This window comes from Phacochoerus africanus, chromosome 14, assembly GCF_016906955.1.
Source record: "Phacochoerus africanus isolate WHEZ1 chromosome 14, ROS_Pafr_v1, whole genome shotgun sequence".
NCBI classification, from domain to species: Eukaryota; Metazoa; Chordata; class Mammalia; order Artiodactyla; family Suidae; genus Phacochoerus; species Phacochoerus africanus.
Genome location: NC_062557.1, coordinates 3,780,973 through 3,799,613, shown reverse-complemented (window position 1 = coordinate 3,799,613; position 18,641 = coordinate 3,780,973). Strand labels below are relative to the sequence as shown.

Sequence of the window (18,641 nt, the reverse complement as noted above, 5' to 3'; positions counted from 1 at the left end):
GGATGGATATAGTGCCTGGGTCATTCTTCTATCACTGTGGACTTGACCAGTTTTTCAAGTAGGAAATTTCTTTTAGGCTTAGAGGAGAACTGAGAATTGTCATAGTAACTTCAAAGGAATTTTTACTGGAAGTTTTAAGACAAGGACGTAGAGAGACGGCACACACACAAGCCGAATGTGTGTAGGTTTGTAGAACAATGCAGAGCTTAAGTAAGAAGAGGATTTATTTATAAATTTCTTCAAATATGTTTCTGCATTCCACCAACCTTCTCATCCAGACTTTAAACCAATGTAAGAATGCTGTACAAATTCTTTTTATGCCAGTACTTAGGGGAGAAAGTAGCTTTGCTGTAGTTTAGCATCTGATTTTTTAAAAAGAGAGGAGTTCCCTTGTGGCGCAGCGGGTTAAGCATCTGGCGTTGTCGCTGCTGTGGCCAAGGTTCAATCCCTGGCCCAAGAACTTGCACATTCCACAGGGACAGCCAAAATAAAAGAGAAAGAGTGAGCTTCTGGGTCGTTTCTATTCCTTCTAATGTTTATTCTCTCTAATCTTGACAGAGGGGACATGTTAGGCCTTCGGTACTTCCCAATCAGGAGCTAAAGGCCCGGGCAGATAGGACCTTTGTCTCAGCAGATGTTCATGGCGCTTTGGTTTTTCTGATCAGTGCCGCCTTTGCTAAGATGAGTGTTTGTTGTTGCCAAGCTGCAGCTGAGCCGGTGGCCAGGGTGGAAGGGGCGCTCCTCGCAGGGTTTGCTGGCCTGCACCCTGCAGTGCTGACGGAGGAGCTTGGCGCCAGCGACCACTCTGCCCACTGTTCTCACCACTCTGGGCCATGGAGGCAGGAGACGCAGGTGCCCTGGCGCAGGGGGCGCTGGGGCTAGGGGCCACTACTGGTTTTGTTTCTCCTCCCAAAGAGCCTTAAAACAGGCTTCCCCCAACCAAGGTACCAAGATGCCCAGCTTCTCAGCCCTGGGCAGCACGCATTCCTGCAGACACAGAGCTGTAGTTATGCTGGCGGACGCGAGTTCAGGGAGGTTGCGTCCGAGGGGCTTGGCTTGGAAAGGAGAGGGTGAAAGATACATATGTGTTAGGCCCTTGACCTTGACGAACTTGTTACATGACAAGATGGGTCCCAGAGAATTCGTTGATAAGTTAGCTTTAAAACTGAACTATAGGAGGTCCTGTCGTGGCTCAGTGGCTAAGAAACCCAGCCAGTATCCATGAGGATGCGCGTTCAATCCCTGGCCTCGCTCAGCGGGTTAAGGATCTGGTGTTGCCGTGAGCTGTGGTGAAGGCCGCAGGCGCGGCTCGGATCCCGTGTTCCTGTAGCTCTGGTGTAGGCCAGCGGCTACAGCTCCAATTTAACCCCTAGCCTGGGAACCTCCATCTGCCCCAGATGTGGCCCTAAAAAGACAAAAGACGAAAAAAAAAAAAAAAACTGAACTACAGAAAGGCTATCTTTTGGGGGGCAGACTTGGGTGTGGCACATGAAGCAAATTAAGTAGCAGGAATACCATCAAGGTCTATGCTGCACGCCGGCCGACTGTGTCTCTGGGTGGAAATTGGAGAGGGTACGCCCGTGGTCTGTGTGGGGCGCCTCACTCGGGGCCTCGTTGGAGCCCGCGGTCTGCTGGAGCCCGAGCGCCTGGTAGGCCTCCTTAGCCGCTGCTGTGGCTTTTCTTCTCTGACTCAGGAACGCCTGTGGCCCTGTCTCTGCCTTTCTAGGTAAACTGTCAGACATGAAGTCGACGTGGTCATCTGGCCCTGCCTCCCACACGCAAGCCTCTCTGTCCCACGAACTGTGGAAGGTGCCCAGAAACACCACTGCGCCCACGAGGCCACCTCCAGGGTTAACCAACCCCAAGCCCTCCTCCACTTGGGGAGCCAGTCCCCTCGGCTGGACCAGCTCTTACTCCTCGGGTACGCGTCTGCTCTCGGGTCCGTGCCTGCTCTGCTTGCGCTTTAGGGGAGATGCCTGTCATTTTGTCCTTCGTGAGGCCCCCAGACCCTGGGAGGGTTTGGGAGGGGCCAAGGCGCCCTGGGCTCTGGGGGGTTACCTGGGCCCAGGCTCTGCGCCGGTGTTTCACCAGCAGCTCTGCGTGTTCTCACACGGCTTGGCTCTGAGCCAGGAGGTCCTGGCAGTCCTGGTACCCACTGAGGGGCCTTCCTGGGCCCTCGGAGACGCCCCTTCATCCAGCCTGAGGGGCTCCGTTTCCACTTGGATATTTGCTTCTCCACAGGGCTTTCCGGGCCAAAAGCAAAACCACCTCCCAGTGTGAGTGCACCTCCACGTCCTGAAGGTGCAGTTCTGGAGGCTTCTCAGGCTCCTTCCGACCTGAGATGGGGTGCACAGGGGCTTTAAGAAACTGAGCGGGAAGCCAGCCTGCAAACAGCAGCCCTGTGGGTCTGCTTTGTTTTTGTTGGGAAGTGGAGTTTTAGGCCGTTGATGTTAAGGTGGGGCTGGGGTGGAACCTGCGGGCAGTTCTCAAGTCTTTGCCTTCACCCATCACACCGGCCTGCAGGCGCTCTGCAGGCATTGTGAGTTTGGGTTGCTCGGCAAAGGGTGAGGGAGAGAGAGAGGCTTGGCGGCACAGCGTCCGCCCGAGCGGCATCTGTGAGACGGAAGGGCTGGGAAGAGCTGTGAGCCCCACGGCCGCGCCGACCGGCTGTGCTGACCAAGTTCTCCCCGGGCTCGCAGGTTCGGCCTGGAGCACTGACACCTCAGGAAGGACAAGCAGCTGGCTCGTTCTCCGCAACCTCACGCCCCAGGTACGGGCACCGCGAGGTGAGGGCATGTCACCAGGCCTGAGCGCCTTGACCGCCACCCGAGAGGGGCTCCCACTCGCCCCCAGGCACCCTGACCCTCCCTCAGGGCCCAGGGGCAGCCGTGCCCAGGCAGGCCGGGGGGCTGGGCCACGTTTCTGGTCAACTGCTTACTTTTCAGTCTTCCGAGGCTTAACCAGAGCTGCTCACCCCGACTGGCCTGCTCACTGCAGGACCAGCTGGCCTGTGACGTGCTCTGGGGAAAGGGGGTCAGAACCCGAGCAGGTCTTCTCCTCCTTCCGACACCTAACTTGTGACCTAGAACCGAGAAGCCCACGATTTTTAAATTTCGTGGTAGAGGAGGCAGTATAGACGATTGCTGTCATGAAGTCGTGCATTACGCCCTTTCAAGGACAGACAGCTTCCCGGTGCACAGTGCAACCGATTTCATACACATTCTCCTTGGAGAACGTAGTGGAAGAAGCCCAGGACGCACGTTACCGCCCCTCTGCTTCCCCATCAGATCGACGGCTCCACCCTGCGGACGCTGTGTTTGCAGCACGGGCCTCTCATCACCTTCCACCTGAACCTGACTCAAGGCAACGCCGTGGTCCGGTACAGCTCCAAGGAGGAAGCCGCCAAGGCCCAGAAGTCCCTGCACATGTAGGTTCCGCCCCTCAGCCCAAGGCCCAGTCCCTCGGGTCGGGGCCTGGGGGGTGTGGGAGGGGCCTGCAGAGCACAGATGGTGACAGGCTAGATTTGAAGGTCGGAAGCCTGCTGTCGAGGCTCTGTGGTGCCTCGCCTGTTCCCCTCCTGGCCTGTGTCTGTGTGTGTCCTGACATCTTAGAAAAAACAGCTGCAGCGTTCCTGTCGCTGCTAATGAACCCGACTAGCGTCCATGAGGACACCCGGCTTTGATCCCTGGCCTTGCTCAGTGGGTTAAGGATCCGGCGATGCCGTGAGCTGTGGTCAAAGACGTGGCTCGAATCCTGCGTGGGTGTGGCTGTGGTGTAGGCCGGAGGCTACTGCTCCGATTCAGCCCCTAGCCTGGGAACCTCCATGTGCTGCACGTTCAGCCCTAAAAAGACCCAGCCCCCAGTCTTGTTGCCCCACAGCGGGGACTCCTCATTGAGAAGCGTTCCTGTATTCATCTATATTGTTCTGTTTTTTGCTGTGCTGTCCTCATCCGGCTTTGGTATCAGGATAATTCTGATACCTTATAAAATGAGTTTGGGGGTTTTCCCTCCACTTCAGTTTTTGGACAAGTTTGAAAAGAATTTCTGTTAATTCTCCTGGAAGTTTGGTGGAATTCACCACTGAACCCATCTGGTCCCGGGCTTCTCCGCCTCGGGGACTCAGTTGTTGGTCTCCACTCGGCTTTTGTTTCCTCATGATGCATGCGGTCTAGGTAAAATCGTGTTTCTGGGAATTGGGCCATTTCTTCTTCCGGAGTAGCCAGTGTAGTGGCACATCCTCCCTTGTGTTTCTGTGGCACCTGTTAGAAACGTCATTCATTTCGGACTTTATTTGTGCCTTCTTTTTGTCTTGCTTAGTCTAGCTTACGGGCGTGTCCGTTGTGTACGTTTTCACCCAACCGGCTCTTCCTCTTGCGGCTCTCCCGCCCTTCTAGGTGTGTCCTGGGAAACACCACCATCCTGGCCGAGTTCGCTGGCGAAGAAGAAGTGAACCGCTTCTTAGCGCAGGGCCAAGCACTGCCGCCCACCTCCAGCTGGCAGTCCAGCAGCGGGACCGGCCAGGCGCGGCTGGGCGCCTCGGGCGGCTCGCACGGCCTGGTGCGGAGCGACGCCGGCCACTGGAACGCCCCGTGCCTGGCGGGCAAGGGGAGCAGCGACCTGCTGTGGGGCGGGGTTCCCCAGTACTCGAGCAGCCTGTGGGGCCCCCCCAGCAGCGACGACGGCAGGGTCATCGGCAGCCCCACCCCGCTGAACACTCTGCTTCCCGGCGACCTTCTCAGCGGGGAGTCCCTCTAGCCCGAGAGGCCGCCGTGGGCGCCACCATCATCAGCACTAGGAAGACCCGCTGACCCTTTCCAGTCCGGGCGTCGCCGAGGACGCGGCAGCCCTTCCGAGTACCTCTGTCCAGTACTGAAGACGAGCCTCGGCCTCAGTCCTTGCGAACTGTTCCCGAGACAGTGCGGGCTGTGCTGGGCCCGTGTCGCGCGTGGCGACAGGATGCTTCTCACAGCTTTTCGTTTTGTGTCGTCTTATGTGTGTATGGTGTGTTGTCCTTTTGATTTTTTTAAGTATAAAAGCTGCTTAGAATAGTTCTATCATGAAGGGCACTTTGCAGATTGTGGGCTGGAAAGGGTTATTTTATCACGGGGGGGGCGGGGGGCGGGGGGCGGGAGACGGGAAAGCCTATTTAAGACGAGCCTGTGACGATTATGCACATTCCCAGGGGCGGAGCCCGCCGTCGGGGAGCTGGCGTCCATCGCGCCCGGCGGGCCTGGCGGCCCGGACCAGTGAGCCGCGCGGAAGGAGCGGTCTGCCATCTGCTCCCTGTCCCCACGGATCCGCCTATGCACATTACCCTTGTTTCATTACTTTTTCATGTCATTTTTTTATCCCAAAAAATATTTTTTAAAAGTTAAAAAAATAGACATATCAAACATGCAAATACTTGAATCCAGCAGGCCAATAACGAAATGTGAACACTTTCTACGTCGAATTCTCCACTTCCAGGTTGACACCAGTACGCAGAGACAGGCTCTAGGAAACATTTCTAAGTTCACAGCCTCTGTGTGTGCGTGTGTGTGCGTGTGCGCGCGTGCGTGTGCGTGCGTGTGCGTGTGTGGGAACCGAAGCGCGTGTGCGTATGCAGGTGTGTGCGCGTTTTCTGTGTCCGTGTGTTAAGTGTGTGAGAGATTTAACTGTGGATTTTCCCTTTTATTCAGTATGTGCTCTTTTTTTTCTTTTTCTTTTTCTTTTTTTTTTTTTGGCGCATTGGTCAAAGGTTTGTTATTATTATTAGCTTCTAACTTTGCACTGAGTGTCCCTGCCCTTCCTTTAGCTAATCCTATACATTAAAGAGAATTCTTAGGACAGGGCCGGTGACAATTCATGTGTAAATGTTTACTCAAGGACTCTGTTATTGCGTTTAAAAATTACAGTGTATATCTCTGGAGAAATAATATGTATACCTACCTTTAGCAGCTTTTTATTGTGGACTAATGCAAGAAAATTATTACCAGAGTATTGCACCATTTTTGCCATTTGGAATATAAAGTTAAAGAGAAAAAAAACTCTTGTTGAACTGTGGCCATAGATACTTGTGGAGGATGGATGGTTCCTCGGGAGGAACGGGAACAAGCACTTGGACGTGGGTTGTGACTGCTTTCGGAGGAGCCCGTGGTGAGGGCTCCCACCTGTTTACAGACCTTTTTTTCTCCTTCAGACTTTAAAATTAAAAAAAAAAAAAATTAAAAAAGGAATTAAAAAAAAAAAAAGACTTCCGTCGTAAAGAAAGCTATTTTCAGAAGCAGGTCCGCTCCTTCAGAGCTCTGGGATTGAGCAGTGTTGTTTTCCCTCCGGCCATCGTCGTGGACTCTGTCCACTGTCCCTTCATCGAGGGGACGAGTGGTGGTCACTGTCTTGCACACGCGGATGCGCTCTCAGGAAAGCCAGGGTTCCCGAGGGGCAGCTCCACACCATTTCATGTATTTTGTAACCCAACTTCTAGCACTGAAGATGTTATTAAAAAAACAAGCAAACAAAAAACAAAGAAAAAAAAAAGAAAAAAAGAGGAAAAAAAAAAACCACAAAGAAGAAAGATACCTAATCTCTAACGTGTAGCAGTTAACGTATGTACCAAATAACGGACTCAAAGGAAATAGATGTTCGAAGAGTGCTTTATATATTAAAAATTGCTTTATGTTTTAAAAATGATCAATGTTTTGATTGTTTTTGCAAGAAAGACAGACAATGGAGTAACATACCCTCAAGTATGTTTAAAAATATATATATATGAACATTGTGCTCCCTGCCTGCTTGATCAGGAAACTTGTGCATTACATTTTTTTTAATTAGCTTTTTAATGGTTTTATCAAAACAAAACAAGAAAAAAAAAAACAAAAAAACAAAAAAAAAGAAAAGGAAAAAAAAAGTTCCTGCAAAATTGCAGATCCACAAAAGCTGGTTTTATAGAGGATCATGAACTATGCACAAACTGGTTCCAGACTTTTTTCTCAAGTTCGGTAGTGTATTTAGCTAAACAGACCTTCCTCAGAGTAACTGCATCTCATTGCCTATTCACGCACTCTGTATATTTGGTGTCCACGTCTCTGCAAACGTACATCAAATATAGGTGCGTGCGTGTGTGCGTGCACCCAGCTTCCCAAGCTGCATTTAGCATCGAGTTGTAGAAAACTCCTGATATTTTTAAATTGGGGATGGAAGTAAAGAATCTGTTTGTTTGTTTCTGTTTTTTTTTGTTGTTGTTGTTGTTGGGGTTTTGTTTTGTTTTGACATTTTATTTTGAATTAAAGACGTCTGTAACTCTGAGATTAAAAACCGAGTTTGTGGCTTTTAATGTTTTTCCTCATAGAATGTGATTGTTGAAGAAAATGCACCGACAGTTGCTTTCAAAAGTACAACGCTTTGTTGAATCTTAATAAATTGCAATTTTTTTCTTGGCTGTTCGAATACCTGTGTTTTTTATTTTTCAAAGACAGATGTCATCCATATTCACTTTGCATGTGTTGGGAGCGAGACTTGTCCTTCTGTGTGTAAGAAATTCCCTGTCTTTTTGTGTTAGCCTCAGAGTTTGCATTTATAATTAAATAAACTCCAAGTTTCCGTTGCTTGACTTGTAACTTTATCATTTTTGTGATTTTGCAGTCAACACTGAGCTCCTATTAATAGTCGTCGAGAGGTGCAGGAGAACTAGAGGTCTCCAGGAGCTCCCGCTGTGGCACAACGGGATCAGCGGCATCTTGGGAACACTAGGACGCAAGTTCAACCCCCAGCCCGGCACGGTGGGTTAAGGATCTAGCGCTGCCACAGCTGAGGCTTAGGTCGCAGCTTCGGCGGTTCGGATCTGATTCCTGGCCTGGGAACTCCATACGCCAGGGCCAAAAAAACACCAAAAAAGAACTAGAGATCCCCACCTGCTACCCACTTGGACCCACTCCCCCCCGCCCCCGCCCCGGGGACCAGAGCTGTCGGGGCAGCCATGGGAAGCGGCCCCAGCCGAGGACCACTGCTCACTCTCATCCATGACCCTGTTTGGGCATCAGAAATATCCAGAGAGATGGAGTTCCCATCATGGCACAGTGGAAACAAATCCGGCTAGGAACCATCAGGTTGCGGGTTCGATCCCTGGCCTCGCTCAGTGGGTGAAGGATCTGGCGTTGCTCTGCTGTGCCCTTAAATAAGTCCAGCCCCGGGGCTTCTGTTTCCTCAGGCGCGTAAGGAGAGCCTCTTGAAGACCAGCCAAGTGTCCTTTGAGCCCCGCCCAGAGCAGCAGAAGGAGCGTCTTTCTCTACTCTCAGGGGTTACGACCACCTTTTATCCGGGAGATATGACCCTGGCTGGCCCCCCTCGGGCAGGACGGGAGCTCTTTGGGACGTCGAGGAGGAAGAGCAGGTCTCAGAACTGGACGGGCCCAGTGTCCTTGACACCCAAGTTCATGTGCACCTGCAGCGGCGACTCCGTGGCGCTGAGAGCCGCGCCTTCCGCGGGCAGGAGCTCCTTCTGCACCCGCACATCCAGGATGGCCACCAGGGAGTGAACGGCTCCAGCACGTCCCGAGGGTAAGGCAGGCTTCACGGAGGAGGTGGCACTGCCCTGGGCTGGGCGGCCGATGGGGCTGCGGCAGCCTGGGGAGAGCAGGGGCAGGGGAAGCACAGCGAAAGCCAGTGGAGTGGGGGCGCTTCCTGGTGCCCACGGGTGAAAAAGAGCCTGGAATCAAGGAAAAACGCAAGGCTCAGCACTGCACTTTTTAAAAACCGGTTCTGGCAACACTGCGGGAGAAGCCAAAGAAGGAAGGCGGGGAGGGCGTCCAGAGCTGCAGGAAGCTCGCCATGTACAGAGGGACTGTCATGCAGAGGAGAGGCCTGGAGGGAGCTGTCACGGCGAGCACCGACCCGAGGGGCGCAAAGACAAGGTCCGGGGGCTGAGGACCTGAGCACATGGTCTCTGAGAAGGGGAAGACAGGAGAAGGGCATTTCAAGAAGATTCTTTGCAGAAAGAGAACTTGTGGGATGGATCGGGAAGAAGCCACACTGGAATCACGGCGGAAACCTGAAGTTTACGGACCAGCTTTGCACAGCAGCTTTCACAGCGGAAACGCGCTCGAGAGGTTTGCTTGCGTGGCCCTGTCCCTTGAGTGGCAGCAGGTCTAGCCTCAGAGTCTGGCCCCCCAGTCATCATGAAAGCCACGGGCACATTTCCAAACGCCCCCTACGTGCGCAGAAGCTTCTGGCTTTGGCATTTCAGATGCTGGTTCTCTGCACGTTGGAGTTATCCAGAAATGGTTAAAAATCCCAGTGCTGGACACTCCTCAGACCCATTCAACCAGAATTTCTGGTTGCAGGCCCAGACGCCTGACCTGTTACAGCTCCCCAGTTGGTTCCCCTGAGCAGCCAAGGCCAAAACTGTCAACCTCTCACTCATTGGAATGGCAGTTTTCAGTAGTTCAGTTGATCTCATTTGTCTTGTATTTTTATTTATTTATTTATTTTTTGGGCAAAACTACCACGTGCCAGGCGTGGAATGGCACTGTCTAGACTGTGTCCGTTGTTCCACCAGCCCCGTGAGGTGAGGAAGCGGATCTGGGAGAGGTTGCAGAGCGTGCGCACGGCCGCCAGCTGAAGAGGATCAAATCCAGGCCCTTCTGACTCAGCAGCCATCACTCACCCAGCCCCACGTGGGCTCCACCACGCAAGAGTCCAGCTGGAGGGTCCGGAGGCCACACGGGCGTCAGAAACTGCACCAGAGGCGCGCGCGGCAGGAGGACCGGCCGGGCAGGCGGGTGACGCCGCCCCGGGCACGGTTTCCTCTGGGAAGACCCCCGCTTTGCTCTGGCGCCCTTGCCCCTGATGGGCGGAGGCGCCCTCCCCATAATCTTAAAGCCAGTGACCGGCTGGTGAGCCCCTCCACAAACGCTGTCGTGGCTGCACTGTGATTAGCGCTCGAGTTAGTAACCAGGGACCCCCACTGACCCTCACAGCCAGGACCTGCAGAAACAGCCGCGGGCCCACTCCTGTGTGTCCTCAGCAGCTTGTCCCAACCTCGTGGGTGCTGCGGGGCACGTGAGGTGGGCCCCGTCGCAGCCGAAGGTAACGCCCGCAAGGGCTGGACGTCCACCCAAAAGCCCATCCGTGCTGTTCGTGCAGAGGCAGGCGTCGAGGGTGTTGGCCTGGAGAGCCCGAGGCCCAGCGGGAGTCGCCACGCAGGGTCCCTAGGCCCCTCCTGGCTGGGACCTGCCACAACAAGCCCAGGACGCCTGCCCTGTCATCAAAGACGCCTGAGGAAGTCAGGTTGACACAGGATGGGCCCCTGGGGCCAAGTCCGCAGGTGACAACACAGGAGCACCAGGCATGGGACCATGTGGGGCCAGCCTAGGCAGTCGCATCGCCGCCGTGGGTCGGACCCGGCTGCCCAGGCCAGGCTTCCCTCTCCCGGGTTCTTCCCATCCTGAGATGAGGGGAGGTGGGCCCACTGCCACTCCCCCATCAGGGCCACTTCCGCAGTTCCTGTGGACAGCACCCTCAGGCCCACGGCATCACACAGCTCATCAGGCTCTGTCTGGCTGACCCAGGGTCGCCCCTCACCAGTGCCAGACAGCCAGACTCCTCTCCTGCCACAGGCCTGGGCACGGTTGCCTGCAGGCTTCTCTCCCCATGGCTCACTAGCAAATGACTCACCCCAACAGGCTCTAAAGTATCACTTTGTCACCTCTGCACACCCTGTAGTTGTTCTAGCCTGCCTGCCTCACCCCCCCCAGTGGTGCCAGCCCCAGGGGCACAGGCTAGCAGGGGCAGCGTCTGAAGCCACAGCGTGGTCCATCCCTGCCATCTGGGGCTGCGCCAGCAGAGGGCTCCCTGTGCTCAGCACTGAAGCCCCACCAAACCTGTTTTCAGGAGCCCAGCATCAGGGGAGCCCCCAGAGCATCTGGTGAGGCCCAGGGCCCGGCGCAGAAAGGAAAGGAGCCTTGAAGCAGCAGAAGGAGAAACCGAAGGGGTGGCAGGTACAGGAGGCCAGGATTCCTCTGACCTTGGCCTGGAGGCTGTCCAGGGGGCAGCAGGAGGCAGGCTGCGGGCCCAGAGCAGGGGGTGGGGGCACTGTGGTACCTACACACGCCTGGTGTAAGCACCGACTCCCAAGAGATGAGCCCGTTTTGCAAATTGTGGTTAATCAGAATAGACAGTCCCGCGCAGTGTCCCCCGCCCCACCCCCGGGTGCTGCAGCCTCAGGCAAGTCCATCCTCGCATCCCTGTCAGCATCGGAGCCTGTGGAGCTGTGGAAACGGGCGCGCAGACTGCCAGACCCGGGCTGTCCTAGCAGGCGTCCTCGTCATCTATGAGCAGCGCTGGGGGCCTCACAGCTGCCTCGGTCCTGCTGATCCTGCCGGAAAGGGAAGCCAGTGAGGGGCCCTGTGGCCTTGGGTAGCCACATTTGGGAGGCTGGGGACCCAGATGAGACCAGAGGACACCCACCAGCCTTTCTCAGAAGCTGCATCCAGGCCTCCGGGGCCAGCGGGGAGGGCTCTAGAGAGAAGTGGGAGGGCCTCCTGGACCACAGGTACCGGGGGGGGGGGGGGGGGGGGCAGGAGAAGCAGAGGGACCTAGGGTCTTGTCAGATGGCTGGTTCTGCGGGTTCCTGCTGCCTGGGGAGGGAGGGAGGAGCCCCAGGGGCCTTGATCTGTAGACCTCAGCTGGCCCACCTGGCCAGGTAGGGGTCAAAGAGGGGCGTGTGTCTGAGACATGTTTCTACAATAGTTTCTTAGCCTCTTTGCTAAAAACTCCGTCTTGTCTTGCTTTACTTTACCCCATCTTCCTGCTGGAAAAACAGTCCCAGTGCTGGTGAATGACTTAAGCTTAAGCACAAAGACCTAAAGGCCTAAGTTATTCACAGGCTCAGCTGAATGAGGACCTCCTGCGTTGGTGTAGGCAGGCTGGACCTGTGCAGATTTGCACAGCCTGATAGGTCCTCTTAGAATAAAGGAAAGAGGAGCCTCATGGCCCCAAGGGGTTTATGAGGGGTCGTCAGCAGGATATGCATTAGCAAGGAGAACCGAGGTGCAAACCTAGGCAGGCACGCAGTCTGCAGAAGCACAAAGGCAATTCTCCAGATGCTCTGCATAGATAGCTGACGCCAGGCTTCCTCAAATGCTAATGACTGTTAAATGCCTAAAGGTCAGAGTAAAAGCTTCATCAGCAACCGGCTACGTGACTTTTAAAATAACTTAAAAAAACCTATATCCTGCACCTACAACCCCCTCCTCACTTGCCGGCATCCTCAAGAGCACAATAAAAGCAGTGCGGTTTCTTGCGGCAGTGTTCTTGGTCCCTGAGACCCTTGAGTCCCCCGTTCCCACCTTTACTTAAGATAAATGTCTCAGTGTCTTGTTTTATGTTAACCTTTTTCCTTAAGTTTCACAGCACCCGTTCTTCAGCCCCATCCTGCTGAGCTGGTCTCGGCAGGCATGTGTGTCTGTCCAGGCAGCAGGAAGATATCTGAACTCATATCCTTTTCCCTGGGCTTAACCACAGGCAACAGTTAACCACACGCAACAGGCGGAGGGGGAGAAGTGGGATAGCAGCATTTGCGGGTTCACCCCGTGGGGAGAGTGGGGGCCGGGGCCCCAGGAGAAGTCACCAAGCCGGGAGAGTGGCAGAGAGGAGGGGCAGAGAGCCCAGCTTGACCCTGCCCCCTGCATGCAGTTCCCTCGTTTTTTTCCTTTGTGACCAAAATGAATAGTCGTCCTCCCCCCCAAAGGCCCCACAGCCCTGGGGAGGGAAGGGGGGGAAGGGCCGGGGGAGCTCGCAGAGGCTGAGGGCCACCCAGAGCGGGAGGCCCAGGGAGCGGCCCGGCCGCCAGGGCCCCTCACCTGCTCCTCTCCTTCCTCTCGTAGACACACTGGATCTTGTCGATGAGGAAGATTTTGTCTTCTCCCTCCTAGAAAGGCCAAAACACAATGGCTGAGAGAAGAGAAGCTGTCCATCGTGCCACCTGTCCAGACGACACCGGGTGTAGCTCACACAGAGTATCTGACATCACAACCAAAGAAGGATGAGGAAAAACCAAGCGCCAAGCTGTGGGCATATACATTCATCTAAGCTTCCTTGTGGCCAAGGTGAAAAGGGAAATGCAGTCAGTTGCACTGTGAGGGCTGCCTACCAACGTGACTCCATTTAAAACTGGCCCTGCCACTTACTAAGTAGGCCTTGGGCAATGCCCTGCTCTCTGACCTCAAGAGGGAGATTCAAATGTCTGTGTCACGGGGCTTGTTGGGAGTTTTCTACTGTTGCCCCAACCAATTACACAAATGTAGTGGCTTCAAACAATGGATTCATCATCTCTTGGTTCAGGAGGTCAGAAGTCCAAAATGGGTCTCTCTGGGCTAAAATCAGAGTCAGCAGGGCTGGTTCCTTCTGGAGCCTCTGGGGAGCCTTGCCTCGCCTCTTCCAGCCTCACGTCTGCCGCGTGCCTGGCTCCTGGCCTCCTCCCATGTGCAGGGCCAGTCACGCCTTTTCCCCTCCTCCTCTCTGGCACTCTCTCTCCCGCTTCCATTCAGAGGGGCCCAGGCTAATCGACCCCCTCCAGGCCGGCTGATTAGCAACCTGCAATCCATCTGCAACCCTAATCCCAGGACTCGTGCCTCACCGTGGGGCACATGCCCAGGCTCCAGGATTAGGACAGGGTCTCTGGGGCAGACACTGGTCAACCCAGGGCTCTTCTGACAACTGACCAAAAAGCACATAAAGCTTAAGGTCTAGGGCCCCGTAGACACCAGGCAGATTTCGGGGACCATCAAACCCCAGGCAGACAGGATTCCTTGTCGGGGCTCTTCACGACGAGAAAAGAGCAACTCGGTCTGGAAGAGCGACTCTGGGCGCCAGGGACCCAAGAAGGCCCATAGACACCTACAAGGTGGGGCCTCCGCAAGCGGCCTCCCCGTGTTCTCGCCCCATCGAGCCGGTGGGTACAGAGGGCTGTGTGCCTGAGTGAGCAGCATGGCAGGACGGGCCTGGGTGGAAAGGCCGTTCCTGACCAGGGCAACGCCAGCCCAAGTGCCCCTGACTGACAGGCAGTGACTTGTTTTCGAGGGGATGGGAGGCCCCGTGACGGCGCGGGGGCCCAGAGCAGCACCAGGGAGCCCTCGTCCCAGCGGGGTCTTAGCAGACAGGCCGCCTGGCTGCCTCACGCCTCCCTCTGCTTCCTACAACTACGCATCTTAATCAGTGTCATTCCTTCGGCAGGCAGGCCCAGGGCAGGCGCGGCAGGGCCCCGGGGTGAGCCCCCCGCCCCTGGAGGCGGGGCCAGAGGGGCACTCACGTTGCTGATCTGCTCCTTGAGGAGGCAGATGACCTTCCGCTGGCCCTTCACCACCTGGATGTTGAGGTAGATCACGGCCCTGCGGGGACGGGGGAGACGGGTCGGGAGGAGCCGGGAGCCGGGGGAGAGCCCGGGGTCCCCCCGTGGACCCGGCCTGCACTCACAGCAGCAGGGCGGACACCAGGTAGACGGGGAAGGTGTTTTCCACCAGGGACCGGTGGAGCCAGGGCAGCCACGAGACGCCGGGGCCCGCCTGCTCCAGGCGGCCCGCCCACACCTTGCCGGCCTCATACATGGTGTTCAGGGTCCGGAAGGGGCCGCAGATGCTCGAGGGCTTCACCCTGGGGGGAGGGCGGGCTGCTTGACCCCTCAGCCCAGGCCACGCAGCCCCCCTCCCCGCCCCGTCACCCCCACCCTGGGCTGCAGAGGCCGGGCGCCCACTCACTGCCAGACGGCGTAGCAGAGGAAGATGGCAGCGCCCAGGAAGGAGGGGAAGCAGAGCAGCGAGATGAAGACGGTGCTCATGTGGGAAGCCTTCCACGGCCTGCGCGGCGCCTGGCAGTTGGCCATCAGGCTGGTCTGGGGACAAGGGCTGCACGCTGCCACCGTCCTGCCACCTGCCCTCCCCCAGGCCTGCTGGGGCCTCCAAGACGGAAGAGGGGCGAGGCGGACAGTGGCCCAGGTAGGGAGCCGAGACCCCCCAGGCTGGATGCGGCTCCCCTCCCCCGGGACCCGGGCACATGGGCAGCAGCTTGTCCAGGACACACGAAGCGGAAGGGCTGATACTAAAAGCCACCTCCACTGACGGAAGGTCTCCGCTGGGCCAGACATGGTGCCTGGTGCTTTATAGATGCCGCCGCCTCCAGCAGTGCCCCCCAGAGCTCTGTCACCTCGTGCAGATGAAGAAACCGGAGACCAGAGGGAACCTGCTCGGAGCTCTTCCCAGCCCCCGGCGGTGACCCTGAGGCAGGCCCGGGGGGCATCTGGTTCTCAGGCTCATGGGACTCACCCAGCCCACACGGCTTGGGTCAGGAGGGCTCCCAGGGCTCCGTGTCTGCCGGCCCCGTAGCCACCCCAGCTGCACACGTACCCCCAGACCCTGCCACCCCCCAGGGACCCCGGTGGCACCTCTACCTTCTTGACATAGAAGAGGAGCAGCAGCTTGATGATCTGCACGGCGGGGAGCAGCGGGGAGAAGAGGACCCCCAGCCTGAGGAGGGGGTGCACAAGAGGGGGCTGCAGTCCAGAGACTGGGGTCATGACCCCTGTGCTGCACCCCATGGCTCTGCTGCCACCCCGGGGACCCCGGGGAGGGCTTGGCAAGCGTGGCCAAGACTGGGTCCCCTGGGAGCCGAGGGCTCAGGTCGCTCCAGAATCCTAGGGCTGGGCCTCCCTGAGGGCCGGGCAGTGGGACACAAGGGGAGACGCTCACCAGGTCAGGGTCTGCCCATAAATCAACTCCAGAACGTTCCCTGCGATGTCAAACTCCGGCTTCCCCCTCTGAAGCTTCTTCTCAGCGATGAGCCTGGGGCAGAGGAGCCCCTGGGGTCAGGCGGGAGGGCCGGTCCCCAGGACTGACCCGGGCCCCCACCCCTGGAAGCCAGGCACCCTGGCCAGGGGGTGTGCATGCCCCTCCCAGGCACCCAGTGGTGAGGGCGGGAGGCAGCAGCCTGGGCGCCCCCCACCCCAGGGGTGCCGCCTGCAGCCGGCTTCGTCTCTGTCCTTTCTCAAGCACCTACGGGAACAGGCGGCCATAAACGTGCGTGCCGCCATCACACACTTTACTGCTTTTTTAAAAAAACCTTACTAAATTCATTGTTCTCAAAGAAAACACACAAAAGAGGAAATAAAAAACACCGGCAGGAGCTCTCGTTACGGCTCGCTGGTAACAAACCCGACTAACATCCGTGAGGACGCAGGTTCCATCCCTGGCCTCGCTCAGTGGGTTAGGACCTGGCGTTGCCATGAGCTGTGGTGAAGGTCGCAGATGCGGCTCGGCTCTGGTGTGGCTGTGGCTGTGGCTTAGGCTGGTGGCCACAGCTCCCATTTGACTGCTAGCCTGGGAACCTCCATATGCTGTGGATGCAGCCCTAAAAAGACCAAAAAAAAAAAAGGAATGAAATTTGTTAAAATTAAAAACTTAAAAAGCACCTGCAGCGCTAGCACCCATAGCCAGGACATCAGAAAATGCTACCCCACTCGCTGTTCTTGCTCCCGGCCCTTTTTTCCTTTGAATGAGATGGAGATTACACCCATGCATCACCTTGAAACTGTTTTCTTTTCCAGCCTGAAAATAGGTCACCTCCTGTGTCCTACGTGTGTTTCGAGTTTAACCATGTTTTACAGAAGAGCTGTCGTGGGTGGCGATTTATGACCCCAGTCTGGGGTCAGGCCCTGATTTCCTGAAGCCTGAGAACTGCCCAAGTGACCTCCGTCTCCAAGCAGGTGAGGATTAGGGGAGCCCTTCTGCAGGGGGACCCGGTGCCCGGGAAGAGGCGTGCAGGGACCCGCCCCGCCCCCAGGGCCTCACCTCCACACCAGCTCCCCGAAAAGCGTGTCCAGCAGCGTGAAGATGAAGTCCATCGCCATGAGCCGGTACAGCTCCTGGCCCACGAAGTTCTCCCAGCACTGACACAGACGCGGCCTCAGCCCCCAGGGCCCCGCGCCCAGCCCACCCGGCTGCCCTGGCCCACCTGGGGGCTTCCCGGCCAGAAAAGGTCTAGGGGGTGCTCATCGGCCGCCACCCTGGGCCAGGGCAGACCCTCCTGAGGGCACAGGGAGCCTCCCACCTCCTCCAGCCCCGCCCGGCCCACCCTCACCTGGTCCTCTAAGGCGCCCACCCTGCGGCCCAGCCAGTGGTAGCACAGAATCCCCAGGATGACCATCTTGAGGATGAGGTTCCTGTGGAAAAGAGGGGGGTGCAGAGACTGAGGGAGGGGTTCCTGGGAGACAGAGGCTGCACCCCAGAAAGCCCCCACCTGCCACGCACCTGCAGATGGCCACATACACCTCCAGCACCGGGGAGTCATGCCGCTCCAGGGCGGCCAGGCAGCGGTACAGGTAGGGGGCCCCCAGGTTGATGAGGCCAACCACCACGGGCAGGGCCAGCAGCGCCCCCTCCCGCTCGGCAGACACCGGACTCTGCAGCAGAGGGGGAGAGGCAGCGGTCACCCCGGCCCCCTGCGGACAGGACAGGGCCAGGTCCACTGCTGGGCCCGGTGAGGGGAGGGGGCTGCAGGCGGGGGTCCCAGGGTGGAAGGAGGGGCGGGAATGGCAGGCATATCTCCCTCCACCCCAGGCCTGGTGTTCAAACCACACAGGAAGGGGGTGGGTGGTGGAGGGGGTGGGAGACACAGGTGTCGGAAAAAAAGAGAAACCAAAAGCAGACAGGAAAGCAAAAACACAGAAAAACGGGGCACACATGAGACAGAAGAATCAGAACCAGGCCCATGAGGGAGGCGGCCTCCAGGGAAGCTATGGGCAGAGAGCGGGAGCCCGGGGCCTGGGGCTCACAAATCTGGGGTCTGACCAGAGCTTCCTCTCAGGCTGCCCCTCCCTCCCCGCACCTCAATCACAAGCTCTGAGAAGGTGTAGACGGCCGCGGCACAGCCCAGCGTGGTCCCCAGATACAGCAGCCACACGAGCCCCAGCACAGCCACCTGCCGCAGCCACACGCACATGCTCCGGTGGCCCTGCCGCTGCTGCCACTCGGCCAGCAGTTCCTGCGGGAAACAGTGAGCCTGTCACTCACCCACAGCAGACACACACGTGACACCCAGGGTCACACGGAGTGGACACAGGGGGAGCCCTCCCACCCACCCCAACACCACAGCCTGTCACTCCCCTGCCCTGGGGCCCCATTTCCAGGCACAGGGACACACAAGATGTGGCCTCAGGCGGAGGCCTGCTGCAGCCTCTCCCACCCGCCCACCCCAGCCCTGCCTCCTCAGCTGTCCTTCCTGCCTGTGGACAGCTGTCCCCTAGCTGACCAGGGGCCCCCGAGGCACCCTCAGAGCCTGTCAGCTGAGTCAAAGCTATGAGCTCCCCTGACACAAAACCCTAGAAAGCCAGGGGAACCTTCCCCGAGGCCCTGCTCAGCCACCCTCCAGCCCCGAGGCCTTGGGCAAGGGACTGAACCCTGTGCCTGTGTCCTCACTTGTCCCCTGGGGGCTACTAGGGAGCCAGAGACGTGCCAGCTGGCACCCCACAGGCCTTTTCCCACTGGGGTGGAGGACATGGGGACACGGGGACACCAGGAGAGGTTCCGACTGGTAAGCCAGGACACAGGGTGGCAGGCAGCAGCCCCAGGCCCCCGGCGGCTCACCTTCAGCTGGGTTCGGATGTTGTCATGCTGGAGG

General features: G+C 57.4%; 2 protein-coding genes and 1 pseudogene across 10 annotated transcripts in view; 2 read left to right on the top strand and 1 right to left on the bottom strand.

The window, feature by feature from the left end:
• Positions 1 to 7,582, top strand: part of TNRC6C (trinucleotide repeat containing adaptor 6C) — a 90,847-nt gene extending 83,265 nt beyond the window's left edge. For all 7 annotated transcript variants that reach the window (XM_047758570.1, XM_047758572.1, XM_047758571.1 and 4 more), the window contains 4 exons: positions 1,727 to 1,921; positions 2,700 to 2,770; positions 3,288 to 3,427; positions 4,395 to 7,582. In XM_047758570.1, the coding sequence (XP_047614526.1) occupies positions 1,727 to 1,921; positions 2,700 to 2,770; positions 3,288 to 3,427; positions 4,395 to 4,755 (767 nt within the window). In that variant the 3' untranslated portion in view covers positions 4,756 to 7,582. The remainder of the gene's footprint in view (positions 1 to 1,726; positions 1,922 to 2,699; positions 2,771 to 3,287; positions 3,428 to 4,394) is intronic.
• LOC125114926 (uncharacterized) lies at positions 5,335 to 7,582 on the top strand (annotated as a pseudogene). Its single transcript, XR_007131944.1, has one exon. The product of XR_007131944.1 is annotated as an uncharacterized LOC125114926 (transcript).
• Positions 7,583 to 9,426: 1,844 nt separating this feature from the next.
• TMC6 (transmembrane channel like 6) overlaps positions 9,427 to 18,641 on the bottom strand; it is an 18,195-nt gene continuing 8,980 nt past the window's right edge. For both annotated transcript variants that reach the window (XM_047758575.1, XM_047758576.1), the window contains exons 10-21: positions 18,608 to 18,641; positions 17,850 to 18,005; positions 17,273 to 17,424; positions 17,103 to 17,184; positions 16,814 to 16,911; positions 15,716 to 15,808; positions 15,418 to 15,493; positions 14,729 to 14,862; positions 14,448 to 14,624; positions 14,284 to 14,362; positions 12,836 to 12,903; positions 9,427 to 11,349 (exon numbers count right to left, since the gene is read on the bottom strand). The exon at positions 18,608 to 18,641 is cut by the window's right edge and continues 111 nt beyond it. In XM_047758575.1, the coding sequence (XP_047614531.1) occupies positions 11,283 to 11,349; positions 12,836 to 12,903; positions 14,284 to 14,362; positions 14,448 to 14,624; positions 14,729 to 14,862; positions 15,418 to 15,493; positions 15,716 to 15,808; positions 16,814 to 16,911; positions 17,103 to 17,184; positions 17,273 to 17,424; positions 17,850 to 18,005; positions 18,608 to 18,641 (1,216 nt within the window). In that variant the 3' untranslated portion in view covers positions 9,427 to 11,282. The remainder of the gene's footprint in view (positions 11,350 to 12,835; positions 12,904 to 14,283; positions 14,363 to 14,447; positions 14,625 to 14,728; positions 14,863 to 15,417; positions 15,494 to 15,715; positions 15,809 to 16,813; positions 16,912 to 17,102; positions 17,185 to 17,272; positions 17,425 to 17,849; positions 18,006 to 18,607) is intronic.